Source organism: Phaenicophaeus curvirostris, chromosome 14 (genome assembly GCF_032191515.1).
Source record: "Phaenicophaeus curvirostris isolate KB17595 chromosome 14, BPBGC_Pcur_1.0, whole genome shotgun sequence".
Lineage (NCBI taxonomy): Eukaryota > Metazoa > Chordata > Aves > Cuculiformes > Cuculidae > Phaenicophaeus > Phaenicophaeus curvirostris.
In genome coordinates, this window is record NC_091405.1 from 21,073,107 (window position 1) to 21,086,736 (window position 13,630).

Below are 13,630 nucleotides of genomic sequence, written 5' to 3' on the forward strand. Positions count from 1 at the left end.
AGCCATGGCAGAGCCAAAGGATCAGCTTTAGGACTGTGGTTCCTTCCCAGATGTTCCTGGTTTTACCATGTCGATCTGGACACAGGGCAGCTGGCAGGCAAGCAACTCCGAACCACCCCCAAACTACTCCTATCCTGCAACCAAAGCCTTAGTAGTCTGACAGCAGAAATGCCTTTTATCTTCAACGCCTTCTCTTTTTCCAATCTATATGTTTATATTCAACCTTCTCTGGGGTCTTCCAGCTGAAAAACTTCTCCGTTAATTGAAAAGCACTGATCTTACAGGCTGAGGAACCACCCCAACTAAGGCTGGTCAGGATCTGACCAGACCTCCCCCCGCAGGGCATCACCTGCAGCATTCCCTTGGGAATGAAGGCGGGCGAGACGCTGCACCATGAAGCTGGTTCCTACCTGTACAAGCCTGGAGGTTTCCTTACCCACCCTTCCCCGGCAGGTCCTCATTCTCGCTTACACGGGCACCTCTTTCTTCCATCTCATTTTTCCTTACCTGTTGCTCCTGCACGTGCTCCCATTACTAACAGCTGAGCGTAACCCTTCGTGGTGCTCCTGATTGTCAAGGTGATGCACAAACAGCTCCGCTCTCCTCTCCAGACACAGACTATTTTGTTTTATTTAGGTAGCTCAGGCATGGAGCTCAGATGGAGCGCAGGCACGCGAATGTCTCTTTCCACTGAGCAGTGAGACACTGCTTACAAAGGTGATGGGGTTAGCACGCGGAGAATAATTCTCTCCCTCATCTGTTCTGAACAGCAACAAAGCAGGCCGCCAAGTCAGAATTTTATTTACTCTTCAATTCCTGAAAAAGTATAAGCAACAGAGCTGGTACTGGAATAACCTGCAGCTTCTGGTACCAACGCTGAACTCGCTGTGCCCAACGCACACAGTTATGTTCGAGACTAAAGAATGAGAAACTAGAATTTCGAAGAGGAAAGTGAATTTCAATGAAAATAAAAATGCCCCATCAGCTTAAGCAGTTTGTAAACGAAGGACAGGTTGCTTCCACACGTGGGGTTACAGACGTGAGCATGGCACAACAGCAAAGTTTCTGCTAACACAAACTGCAAGTCAGGCATGTGAGAGGCCAAGCAGACACGCTGTGCTTCTACAGGCGCGCTTGTGTGTTTTGCTTCAAAGCTGCGGCTCACGATCTGGCTGGTCTTCTGAAATCCAGAGCGAGGGACACAGATCTAATCCCAGCTCTCATTCTATTTCTTCTATATGGCCTTGAGCAAATCGCAACCTCTCAGTCTACATTTCTTCATCTGCAAAATGGGGATAATAGTATTAACCTACCCACCTCAGAGTGTTTAATGATGATTAATTAATGTGAGAAAAGCACTCTAAAGATGTAAGAGCACTATATAAGTGATAAAGCATTATTTACCACTTGAAAAGTAATCTGAATAAAATCAGATATGCAAGTAATTTGTTTACATGTAGCAATAATATAATTTGTGACTATTTAATCTTGAATTACTCTCACTTTAAACATCCCTTTCAATCACATTTCCAGTTACTTAGGGAAAATGAAGTATGGAATACTTTTTGTGGAAGCAGAGCAAGTAATGAGGTGGTAATTAAAGTCAGGATCTAATAAAGCCTAAGCCCAACGATCTGCCTTCAGCAGACTGTCCCTGCCATGAGGACTGCGTCAAGACCTCGACCTCAGTTCTGTTGTTCAGACCCGCCTGCAAACCACAGTGGAAGGGTTTGCTGCTGTTCTGAAATGCGAATCATTTCAGAGAAGCTCAGGATAAATCCAAGATAATTTCCACCACTGACCTAATTCCGCTGACTCCGACTCCCCAGTTTTACCTGCTTAACCTTGTACGTTCAAGTGTCCCCTGCAGCCGATACACGCACACGAGCTGCCTTCCTCTCCAAATGTTTGAGGTACCAAGACCCGCTCTGCCACGCAACTTGTGCAGGAGATTCCTCTGTGCATCCCAAACCCTAAAAGGTCACGGATGGAATAACCGGTTCCAATACCACTTTACACTGCAGAACACCACTAATGGGTGCTCAAATATTTAATCATCTCTTGGCAACAAGGATGTAACAAGCCACATGCAAAATAAACATTTAAAACGAATTTTCATTTTCTTCTCTAGGAAGCTACGCAGCGCTTGCCTAAAACACAGCAGTCGCTGAGGGAGAAAGGCAGAATTAATGTCTGCACAATTGTTTTTCCTAGAGCCCCATTTTCAATCAAAAAATGAAATAAAACTATTAAAAGTTCTTCAGTCTGCTAGCACACTGTACGATCTAATGGAAAAGGAGGAAAGCATTTTGGAGTTATCATATTCATTTATTAACTCATATTACTCAAAACCACTACATTTCAACAAATTATTAACACAAATTCCCCTTTGGGTGGAAACTTCTGCCTTTTGAAGAAACATGTTTGGGAAAAATACTGCTGGAAGAGAGAGACAGGAAGAAATCTGAACCATGACAAACATTTCTGTTAACGGAAAAAATCTGATTTAAAATATAACCACAATTGTTACCTTTCTCTACAAGAAAACAAGATTGTGAGACTGGGGCTTCAGGTGGAAACAAAACACAATTTCAGAGTCTCAAAGTTGGAGAGAAACACATGAGGCAAGAGGTATCCAGGTCAATCCAAGAAGACAGGTTATGAGCATTGTTTCTGGAATAGAGACCCGCAGAGACGCCAGGGACAGGAAATGTGATTCCCAACAGTGCCCTGGTCACTGCATCCACTCACAGAGTCTGTAGGCAGCTACAGGAGCGGCACAACCCAGTAACACTTAAGATTTTGTGGATATAACCTCAGCTACACATTCCAGTTACCAATGAGGTGGGACACATGCAGACTTGCCCGCTCCAGAACAAAGGCAACACACTTTAAACTCCTTAGTAAATAGTTGGGTTTTAATTATCATTAAAAAGACCTGTTTAAGATCTGTTAATTCATTTCACAATTCTTGACACTACATACACTAGTAGGTGTTTAATTCATACTAATAAGAACATAGACAAATATTGACTACAAAAAGTTAAAGTGATGAAAAATTAGCACTGGAGGAACAAAGTATTACACTGAAAGCTTCCGGATAATGACTGAATTAGCGCTTTTACTTGAAAGCAGCACATAGAATCATAGAATCATCATAGAATAACCAGGTTGGAAGAGACCCACCGGATCATCAAGTCCAACCATTACTGGAGCGCACCATTTCAGAAAAGCACTGGGCAGGGTGGAGAGGGTGCCACCACACAGTTCTGAACAGGCAACGCCCCCGTACCTTCTAAAAAGGGCCGGGGCAAATGGAGCTTCAGACAGGGCCTCCTACAAAGGAGCACACTCTGCTAACCCTTCTCAAACAGTTCACGTGCAAAGCAAAGGGCTGTTGCACTGCTGTCTCCTGTCCAGCTTTCCTCCAGGTTCTGTTAACTTGAATAGAGGCTGGAAAAAGTGCAACACCCTGGGAGACCCTGGGTGCCCTGGAAAGCACGAGAATCTCACCTGCTGAGGCCACGGGCCAGAAGTTCCAGATCCCCTGGGGCTCCTGTAGCAGCGCCAAGTGTACAAGTCCCTACTAATCCTTGCTGCTCTTTTCCTGACTGCAGGAACAGCCCTAAAACTCCCAAGTTGCTGATTTCACAGTGTAGATATTACCTGAAAAAGACCTAAAGAGCAGCAGCCAGCCCCAGAAGTAATTCATGTAACAAGAAGAGAAAGCAGTTCAAAGGGTGTAAGTTTAGGACTCTGGGATTTGTTTCCCCATAACTCACTTACAAGCTGTTTAACTGTTAAGAACCTGCAAGTACTCAGGATCTTGAAAACAATTTGGAAATTAAAGATCACACAGCTCCACCATTTGAATCCATATTAAGAATATCTCATAATACGCAGTGGCCAATGAGTTTCAGTAACAGCTGCACTAAATCTAAGTGTGCTTTGCTGTCATGATGAGTGGCAGGAGAGTCACTGCCTTGCCCTCATTTTCCTAAATGGAAAATAAAAATGTGTTTGTCTATGCCAGCTACTACTGCAGCCCTTTAGGTTCTACATGCCTGTGCCTGCACTCTAGAAATGTCTCTTGGCCCTAACTGGTTCTGTACCACCCCCCGTTACGCCTACCTCCATGGCAACGCTCAGGAGCCCCAGAACGTATCTGCCCACCGCAAATTCACTGTCCACCCAAGTCTCACCATATCACACAGATCGGACTCATCAACTTCCTTTAGGGAGTCAATCCCATCCCGTTTGATTAAGTGTAGGAACATTGTATATAAAATATTATGTTTAAACGCAGGCTCCATAGCATAAGAATCCACCTATTTAAATATTCATTTTAATTCCTGTGCTAACTTGCAATAGATCTCCGGTGGTATTTTCAGCTAACACATATTCCTTTTCCACATAATCCATGACACATACGTTATATTCTTCCTACAGAAACAGTCAAAACCTTATGCAGGCACCATGCTAGCAACGATGGTCTTTATCATGAAAATTACTAGATATTCTTCTATAATTTATCCCCAAGACACACATTCTAAGCCATGTTTTTATACAAAGTGCCTTTAGTGGGAGCACTGAAAATTGCTTTTAACAGTTTGGTCTTACTACCACCACAAATTAACAAGATGAAATCTGTCCAACAGGTGAGCGGTCCTACACAAGGACTGAAATTACTTTTCACCAGGGGTCTTAAACCTTGCAGCTGCCACCTCACACAGAGGAACATCCTGCTCTCTTAACGTTCTTCAACAGGAAGGAAGCCTCGGCCCACGTGTGCTCCATCCAGAGCAGCTCTTCAGCACTTTAAAACTAAAAACCCGTGGCTGAACAAGGGTTGTACAATCATCAGGGTTTCAAAATAACTGCAATTCAAATACTATCTTTAATTCCGCAGATATAATGCCGTATTTCGATGTTACACTAAAGGTTCCCTTCAGACTAACAGGAATAAAGAGGTTTCTTAATCGAGTATCACTGGGACAGCACAAGATCACAGTAACTAAAAGAAATCTACGTGCCTGCTTAAATGCCAGTATACATGGATCTCATTCTGGCTAAGTAACTTCACTACTTGTTATGATGCTTCTATTTGGTTCACCAGTTTACCAAAGCATAGGGTAGCTAACGCTCCCTTGTTCCTGCACCAAGGCCAAAACAAGAGCCTTCAGCCTCGGTCATTTTGTGAGAAAAATCTGAATCTCTGCAAAGAGGCAGCTGAAATGAAAAGCCCTCCTTCAGCCTAAAATACAATACTTCTGGAACTGAAAATACTGTTGTAATCCAATTACCGATACTCATTGCACAGAGGGGAAGGCAGCTGTTGATGCTCCACTGTAACCCAGATACGTGGTTCTTTAGAATTTCATATTGGAGCTGAAGTGTTCCATTTTTTTTTTGGCCAATTTGCAGAAATTACCTAAAGCTTCCCTACGATAAAACATAATTTTGGTACATCAGCCTAACAGAGGCTTAATTAATGGTTTCCTGGGCCTCTTTTCCAGTGGAGCAGATCTGTTTAAGAGCCTTAAACTTGCTTACAGGGCGGACTGACTATGAACTGGGAATAATTCCACACGGCTACAACAGACATCCGCTTACACCTTAGAACTGATTGACACTTGTGTACCAGAGAAATTATTCTTCACCCAGTTCCACCTCCTTGCAAATGAACTCAAGGAGTCCAAGCAGACAAGTTCCTATCACCAGACGGGTATAACGGGGCACTATCTGTGCAGGATGGATGACACAGTATTCCAGCAGATCCTCCTGCTCATCCACACGCACGGTCAGTTGGTTACGCCGACCTTCCACCACTGATTTAGTACCATGGTACTCAAAAGGAGACGCACCTTTGCATGCTGCTTTGCAGACAAGGCACAATTTTTACACCACACACGTGTCGGTTTTCTTACTCTTGGATAAAGCAGCGTGTGACAACGCAACACGCACCGCAGATGAAGTCCTCCATTATAACTGAGGAGCTCCAACACATGCCTTAAAAGCACCTTTAAAAAACTTCAATCACATGGGGAAAAAGCACAGACAAGGTGAAGGTTATGCAGACTGTGGGCAAACATCCCTGTGCTGGTAACGCGCGGCACACGGCCACGGGCTCCACAGCAGCCTCTGCTCCCATGGAGCTCACAGCCAGGCCAGGGCCTACGAACCCCAGCTCACGTTCCCCAGGAGCCTGGAGCCCAGGACAGGGTTGGTTATGTCAGGGGGCCACTCGCCTGAGACCAGGGGTGACCAGCACGAGGAGGGATCCCAAGCTCGGCTCTGCTAACGCGTGGGACCAGCCTCGGGGTGCTCAGCCACCGCTTTTACAGAGTTTGGCTCTTGCAAGCCCATTTCACAGAGTCGCTTAGGTTGGAAAAGACCTTTAAGATCGAGTCCAGCTGCAAAATTACAATTTCAGACGCCATGGGTGTTTTTTGAGCTATTAACTGCCGGCAGAGCCTCTCTCGGGCCGGTCCCGCGGCGAGGCTGGGCCTGCGGCCGGGAACCCGCGGGGAGCGGCTGCGGAACGCGGGTCGGGACCCCGCAGCGCGGCGGCTCCGCGCTCGCCCAGCGGGGCCTCTCGGTAACGGGCTCCCGAGGCCACAGGGCCCGGCTCCGGCCTCGCTCGGGTTCCCGCTGGCCCCGGGCCTGGGGCTGCTCAGACCCCACCGGCGCTGCTTGAGTTCTCCAGAGCTCGGGCTTCCCCGGGCCCCGGCCCCGTTCAGGCACCCGAGGCTCCAGGCCCCGCTCCGGCCCCGGTCCCCGCGCTCCCCGCGCTCCCCGGTCCCGTTCGGGCCCTGCTCGGTCCCCGTCCCCGCCCTCCCGGTCCCCGTGCGTCCCCCCCCCCAGCCCCGGTCTCGGCCCCGGGCCCCGCGCGGCGGTGACGTCAGGCGGTCACGTGCGCCCCGGTCGGTACCTGCCGGTGCTCGCGGCGCAGGCGGCCCACGAGCGCGGCGCGGAGCGGGGCGGCGCCGCCCGCCTCCATGGCCCCGCGCTCAGCGCCGCCGCCCGAGCCCCCGCCCGGCCGCCCGGGGCTCCGCCGGGGCCGCCATCGCCGCCTCGGCCGCGGGGCCGCGCCTGCTGCACGCCGGGAGCCGCGGGGGCGGGCGCTGCGCGCGCTCCGGGCCGCCCCCGCCGGGCCCCGACGGCGCCGCCCGGGGAGCCCCCGCCGAGCCCCAGCGGCGACCCCGCCCCGCCCCGGGACCCCCGGGGCCTCCTGCAGACACCCCAGCGCCTTCCCGGTGCTGCGCTCGCTGGGTGCCTCGACAAAGGCGTTAAAATGTGCCTCGTGATACACCCACAAACACCCCGATAACGGCCCAGAGGCGCTTCAGGCCGTCAATGGACCCGCTAACGCCCGCCCGGCGATGGAGACACCTCCCGGCTCCTGCAGACACCCCAAAGCGCCCGGCCCCGCGCCCCGGTGCCGGCCCAGAGCTGCTCGCTATCGCCCACAAACGCCGCAGTGTCCCCTACAGACACCCCGGCCCCTGCCCAGGGGCAGGCACTCAGTCTTAGGAAAATGATAAGCTTGGTAGTTAATCGACTCAGGGTTGAAAATGTGTGATGAAAGAAGGAAAGGGATCTCGAACAGGGAGAATTTGCTTTGGGACTACCTAAAGGATTCTCTTCCACACAACTAGCGCACCCACGGGACACCCCAAAGGCCCGTCTACAGAAAATGGACTGTCAAAATCCCCCCCGCTAACACAATTGTTACACTTAAGACATAAATTCATTACATTACACAATTCTACTTCAACACAAAATGGCTTATTTCCTTTCCACATCCTTAGTTAGGAAGATCTTCCACCAGCACCATGCGCAGGATAAAAGCAGTGTCTCCTCTCTAAACAAAACCCTTTGTTTCAGGTGGGTTTTTTTTTAATTTCAGGTAACACGGTGAGCAGCCTTTGGGAATGCTGGGCAGATCAAACCACAACTACCCGTCCCTTACAGCAGGGAGGCGTTACCGTTACCAGGCCCAGCGGTGGGTCAGTCTTCTGCACTTATTACCTGCACAGAGCCGTTGTCACCATTGTCTCTATGGAATATAAAATAAATCAAATTGAAATTTGGCTGGCTAAGCTGCAGATTTTTGGATGCTTGTTTACTACATTAAGTCTTTTAGATGCCCTGCCAGGTGGTTTTCGTGACACCTTGGATAAAACTCCGGAGAACTCTCTATAGGGAGCACTAGGTGACAGCTAAGTGTTTATTTGCTCAGTGGCACCGACTGATCCTCTCCCAAGTATCCCATGTTTAATGCTGTTGTGAGATCCATCAAACTGATGCACCCCCAGGTTCAGTTTTTTAGCGGAGTTGTGTTTTAAGTAGGTTGACGTTCATTTGTTTCTCTTCTGCAGGGAGAATAAGGGGCCTGATTTTCCATTACGTTAAGGCTGAAGCTACTGGACCTTGAAGTCCATCAATACAGTACGTTGCATTCCTACATCCATAGTGATGCAGAGGAGACTAAATTTGTGTATTGGGCTCAGTCACGATCCAGACAATAGTCAGAAATTACCTGTCTGTGTGCGCACATTTATACACGATGCCACACAGATCTGGGAGCAACTGTTTAAGAAAAGCCTGGACAGACTATAAGCTTTCTGGTAGGACCATCTATAGAAATTCTTTTTCATGATCTAAAAGGCATCTCTGTAAAATACACGATATCTTTGGAGGGCAAAATATCCAACTATTAGTATGCATAAGGCTTTCATCTTGTTATGTGTTTGCTAATAATAATAACAATTTATTTTTATGCTATCACTGCAATCAAGCTCCAGGCCCTTCTTGGCAACACAGCTGACTGTATCCTAGCTTTTATACTGTGAGCGTTGTCCTGGTTGGTTTAATACATGAAACTTGGATGCTTTATTTGTGTGCTTTGTAGTTGTTTCTGCCATCTTTGATTAGTATCACCTGGAAATCCCAGCTTTTCTGCATGCAGTCACACCCAAGAGGAAAGCCTGACTCAGAAAAGATTAGTGTCACTTTGCTTTTTCCCCTCATCTTTTCTCCATAAAGGAGGAGAGCTTTCTGATCGCAGCGGTGCACCAGTGCAGACAGCCTTGATAGCTGAGCACCTTAAAGGGCTTCAGCCTCCTCTCGGATGTCCCGCAATTAAGGCTGGTGCAACTCTGTTGACTTCAGCGGTGATTTATACCTACATTAGTGAAAGGAGAATTCAGTTCTGCGGTTTTTATGAGGGGGACTGTGAAATTTGTTCTTTTAGCTTGTCAGACAGTACCGCCTTCACATTTCCATTAAAGAGAAGACTGTGACATCAAGGTTGTCTTTCTCTGAAACTATTTTCTCCTGTACTCGTTTGCTCAGGTGATGATGAGGGTGTCAGAGCGAGAGCAGCCCTTACGCAGCCCCAGGAACTGGATTTAGGGGTCTTTCCTATCGCAACCACACCACTTCTTTTCTAATGTTTGGACACAAACTCGCTTCCACATAGGAACCAGCAAACACACACACAGTCTGCAGGCACAAACCAAAGCTGGTACCACAGAAAATTTGTATGACAGCCTGCATTTCCCTTTCACAAGCTAAAATAAGGCTGTCAGGCTTTGGCTCATGGCAGCCTGTTTCATACAGGTCGTGCATCAGGTCCAGACAGGAGCCACCCAGGTTAGACCCATGAGGAATTCTCCACCAGAAGTGGCCCTGTTAAACATTTGATATTAGGTATGGTTTTCTGCCAATTATTCGTAAAAGACAGCTACACGCCATTGTTTGTTTTGTAGCAGACAGACAGTTTAGCCCCGTTGGAGCCTCAGAAAGCTGCTCCTTTGGTTTGCAGGCACAAGAGGAGCTGTGCCTGCTAACGGGGCATTTCACCCTGTCTTGTTTCGGAGCAAGGAAGTGGCATTTCTCCTGGAAAAGGGCGTCCTCTTCTCCGCACCGCAGCAAGCCAGCATCGCAGCCTTACATCGCTTCCCAGACTTCTCACCTGAGTTTCAGGCACTGAAGTAAAGCTTGTAACTACAAAGGCTGGGTTTATCATTACTTTCAATTAATAGCTTTGTCTATCCTTTTAATTGTAATTTCTCATTCACTTCAGGGAACTATTTACATACATTTACATATACTTATTTATACACTTCAAGAAGTGTTCTCGTATGAAAACCAGGGCATTTCCCTGACAGGCTCAAACCCATTTCCCTATCATCCAGCTGCCCTTTCATTTCACCTTTTGGGGGTTTTTTTTTGACATTTATTCCATTCTAAAACACTGATTTTGTTGCTAAAGATATATTCCATTTCTGTTATCCTACAAGTTTTGTTGAACTCCTCTCAGTAAAATCCAAAATTACACTGAGCATTACATTCTTGTTTTAAAAAGCAGCTGGGGTAGGATTATGACAAACAGAAGGAAGCCAGAAACTACTGTCTTCTACTTCTGCTGCTACAAACCCCAAAGCACATTGTTATTCACTCCTGCGTGCCCTTCCTTGAGCGTGCAATCCCAGTTACTGAGACGGTCCTTGTGGCTTCAGTGGAATTACTGTGCGGCCGTGGGCTCTCCTGAAGGGAGAAAAATTTAGCTGACACGTCAAAGTAAGAGTTTCTCTGGAGGCTCGAGGCTGAGGAGGCTTGTAGCACAACTTCAGCTCTTTTTTTTGCATCACCAGATCAAATCGGGCCTTGGTAATAGGGAGAAATCATTACCATCTGAATTCTAATCCGTGGCATATGGAATCGGGGCTGGGTGGTCTCATTATAACTTCTAGGAGAGCAATCCTCATCTCATAAACCACCACCACAGGTGGCACTTAAAACAGAGGTCTCCAGGCTCCGTGGTGTGAATCCAGCACTTTTTACCATCGCTGAATTCACACGGCGTCTTTAGAAAAGAAAAAGTAACAGTCAGCTAGCTTTGTACTTTGAGCCCTGAAGATTTCCACTAGATTTTTTTCCTTCATCTAAATAATGATGATAAACAAGACTTTAAGTGCATATTTTGTGTGGAATGATGTAAACTACAAATACCTGAGTGCATCTCAGTGAGATGACCCCAGGCATTCAGACCAGCAGTCCCAGGCCCCAAGGTGGAGAATGGTTCCAAAGATGCCCTCTGCATTAGCAGGACGCATGTACAAATAGATCTGATTTTATGCAACGCAACAGATTAGAATTGATTAGACTCCTTCCATGTGAAAGATAAACAGGTATTTCCACATCCTTTGGCATATCAAACTTAATTGATCTAGTTGACTAATAGTTTTGGAGATGCACGAACTATTTTAATTAACGTGAACTGGGCACCATATCAATTTACAAGATGAGCCTTGATCTCTGTCTGTTTACATGCATTTATTTTGTTACATTGCAGAAAGTTTCTGCCTGGCCATCTTATCTCTGTTCTGTTTTGAAGCCAACCTGGTCCATTCACCCCCAGCAACCGCTACCTGGCACCTCCAGGGCCTGACATCAGCATGGAAAATTACAGCTATCCCAGTGGAAAGCCCAACCAAACCAGCGGTGCCCGTGCTGGAGGGACTGCAAGGACGGCCCTTCTGAACACCTGGCCCAACGAGATTTTTGATCTGTGCTGGTAGCTTAGTTGGGGCCTTTTTTCAAAAGCATCTAGGATTTAGGAAACATGTATTTCTATGTCACAAATCAAAATAAGTGAGGAAGTGACAGAATAAGGAACTGGAGACTTTCAGTAATATGTTTCATTTTAAAATTACAAGAGCACAAATGCACAAAATCTTAGAGGCCTCTATCCGACAAAGCACTTACATGTACCCTTAATTTTAAGTCTCCCTAAAGTCACGCTTAGCTGGATTGAAGCATAATAACCGTGAATTTCTGGGCCAAATTCTGGACTGAATTCAATAGATGCAGATGTCTTTAAAAGGAAACAATATGTGGCTGTAGCAAGCACATCTCTAGACACGCATGCCTCATCACTTGCATTCACATTCTGGAACTGTCAAATGCATGAACATTTGGTTTCCCTGATTTAAAATACTTGCTGTATTTCACACATAGCCACAGAGGTGCTGGGCTCTGCCAGCAGAACCAAAGAAGATGAGCTCAGCATAAAGTTTAGACAGAGGAACAGCAGGTAAAACACAGGAAGGGAAGAGAATGGAGGAGAGTTGTAGTACTGGGCTCACACCGTTACTCATTACAGACACGTGCACTTTGTGCTCGCCAAGTTATATGTTTTAAATACAGAAGTTTACTTTTATGTAGAAGTAATAATTATTAACAGAACAGAAATCTGAGGAGGCTCTCCAGAGCATTCTGACTATCCAGAGTAGATGGGAGTTTTGCCACTCGATTAACAGAGCCAGGCTTTTAATGCCAAGTCTCTGCTTTAACCCGTATGTCCCCAAAAGGCAGCACGCACGAATCCTTACAGCCCAACCAGGTCTGCCCTGGCCTGGACTGCTCAGAAGCTTGGGTGTGAAGAGCTGCCAGCTCCCTGCTGTCAGAATGAGGATGGGTCATCGGTCACACAGCTGCCACCAGCACACGGAGCAGCACCAAGCCCTTCTCCAGCCCTTTGATGCCATCACCCAGGACTCTGGTAGGAGACCCTGACAGAAAAGGAGTTGCTGTGTGATACCTCACCTGTAATTCTGTAATGCTCTTCTGAGGTGAAAGGCATGTGGGAACCCTGTGGTGTAAAACTGCAGGGTAGGAATGGTCCATGCCAGTGGCTGTGCACAGAGCTGACTCCCACACCCCTGGCCCCCAGGGAAAGGGACTTAAAACTGTCAGGCAGTGGCTTTTGCCATTAACTTTCAGTTTTGAAACAGCTGAGGAGTGGAGGTTTTGAGGAAATCTGGGTCCAATTTTTATTTTTAGACAAACTGCCAGGGAAATAAATCACACAATAATGATTTTCAGTAATTTTATAGGAGAACTGACAACTCGCTGTAGTGACTCAGTACTTGCAGAGTTCTCTACAATATTGTGTAAGCATATTGTTTCCTCCATGATTAAAAGAATCGAAGGGAGCTGTTCCTTTGGCACTTCAGAGGTGGCTCAGCAAGAGGTGTCAAGGGACAGGCTTTGTCATTCTTGTTGCAGTAGACACTTTTAAGGAATCATGCAAAGTTGCATGGAGCTAATATTTTTTTAATATTTCAGAACTTGTCCCCCACCTAAAGTATAAATCGTTCACTTATTACAGAGATAGGAACTAACCTTAATAAAGTCACTGGTAAAGCTGGAGCAACACATGAGCTGGTCACGCTCTTGGCCAGGTTCAATGGACCTGGCAGGGAGGAAAAAACTTTCCAGAAAGATGATTCTAGTATCAAAATACCTTTGAAGTACTAGCAAAGACAGACCCATAAAAGGATTATTTTTCTTTGTGTTTATTTGTGGATTTCTGTTAGTTTAGGGTGGGTTTTTTTAAGCTTATCTATCAAAACCCTGTGCTAGAGTCAAAGAGGAGGCTCTGACAACCCTCAAACCCAAGGCACTGGCTCCATGGGCTCTAGTAAAGAAACTGGCATCAGCTCAGTGACTCCAACCTGGCTCCACACTGTCTGAAAGGTCCATTCACAGGGAAGTTAATGCAATGTCTTAGCCTGAATTACCTCCTTTTTATCACTACCTCCACGCTATTTAGAGATAG

General features: G+C 46.9%; 1 protein-coding gene across 1 annotated transcript in view; it reads right to left on the reverse strand.

Annotated features, from left to right (window-relative positions):
- Window positions 1-7,064, reverse strand: part of URI1 (URI1 prefoldin like chaperone) — a 37,112-nt gene extending 30,048 nt beyond the window's left edge. The window contains exon 1 of the mRNA XM_069868176.1: window positions 6,932-7,064. Within this exon, the coding sequence (XP_069724277.1) occupies window positions 6,932-7,000 (69 nt within the window). The 5' untranslated portion in view covers window positions 7,001-7,064. The remainder of the gene's footprint in view (window positions 1-6,931) is intronic.
- Window positions 7,065-13,630: the final 6,566 nt, after the last annotated feature.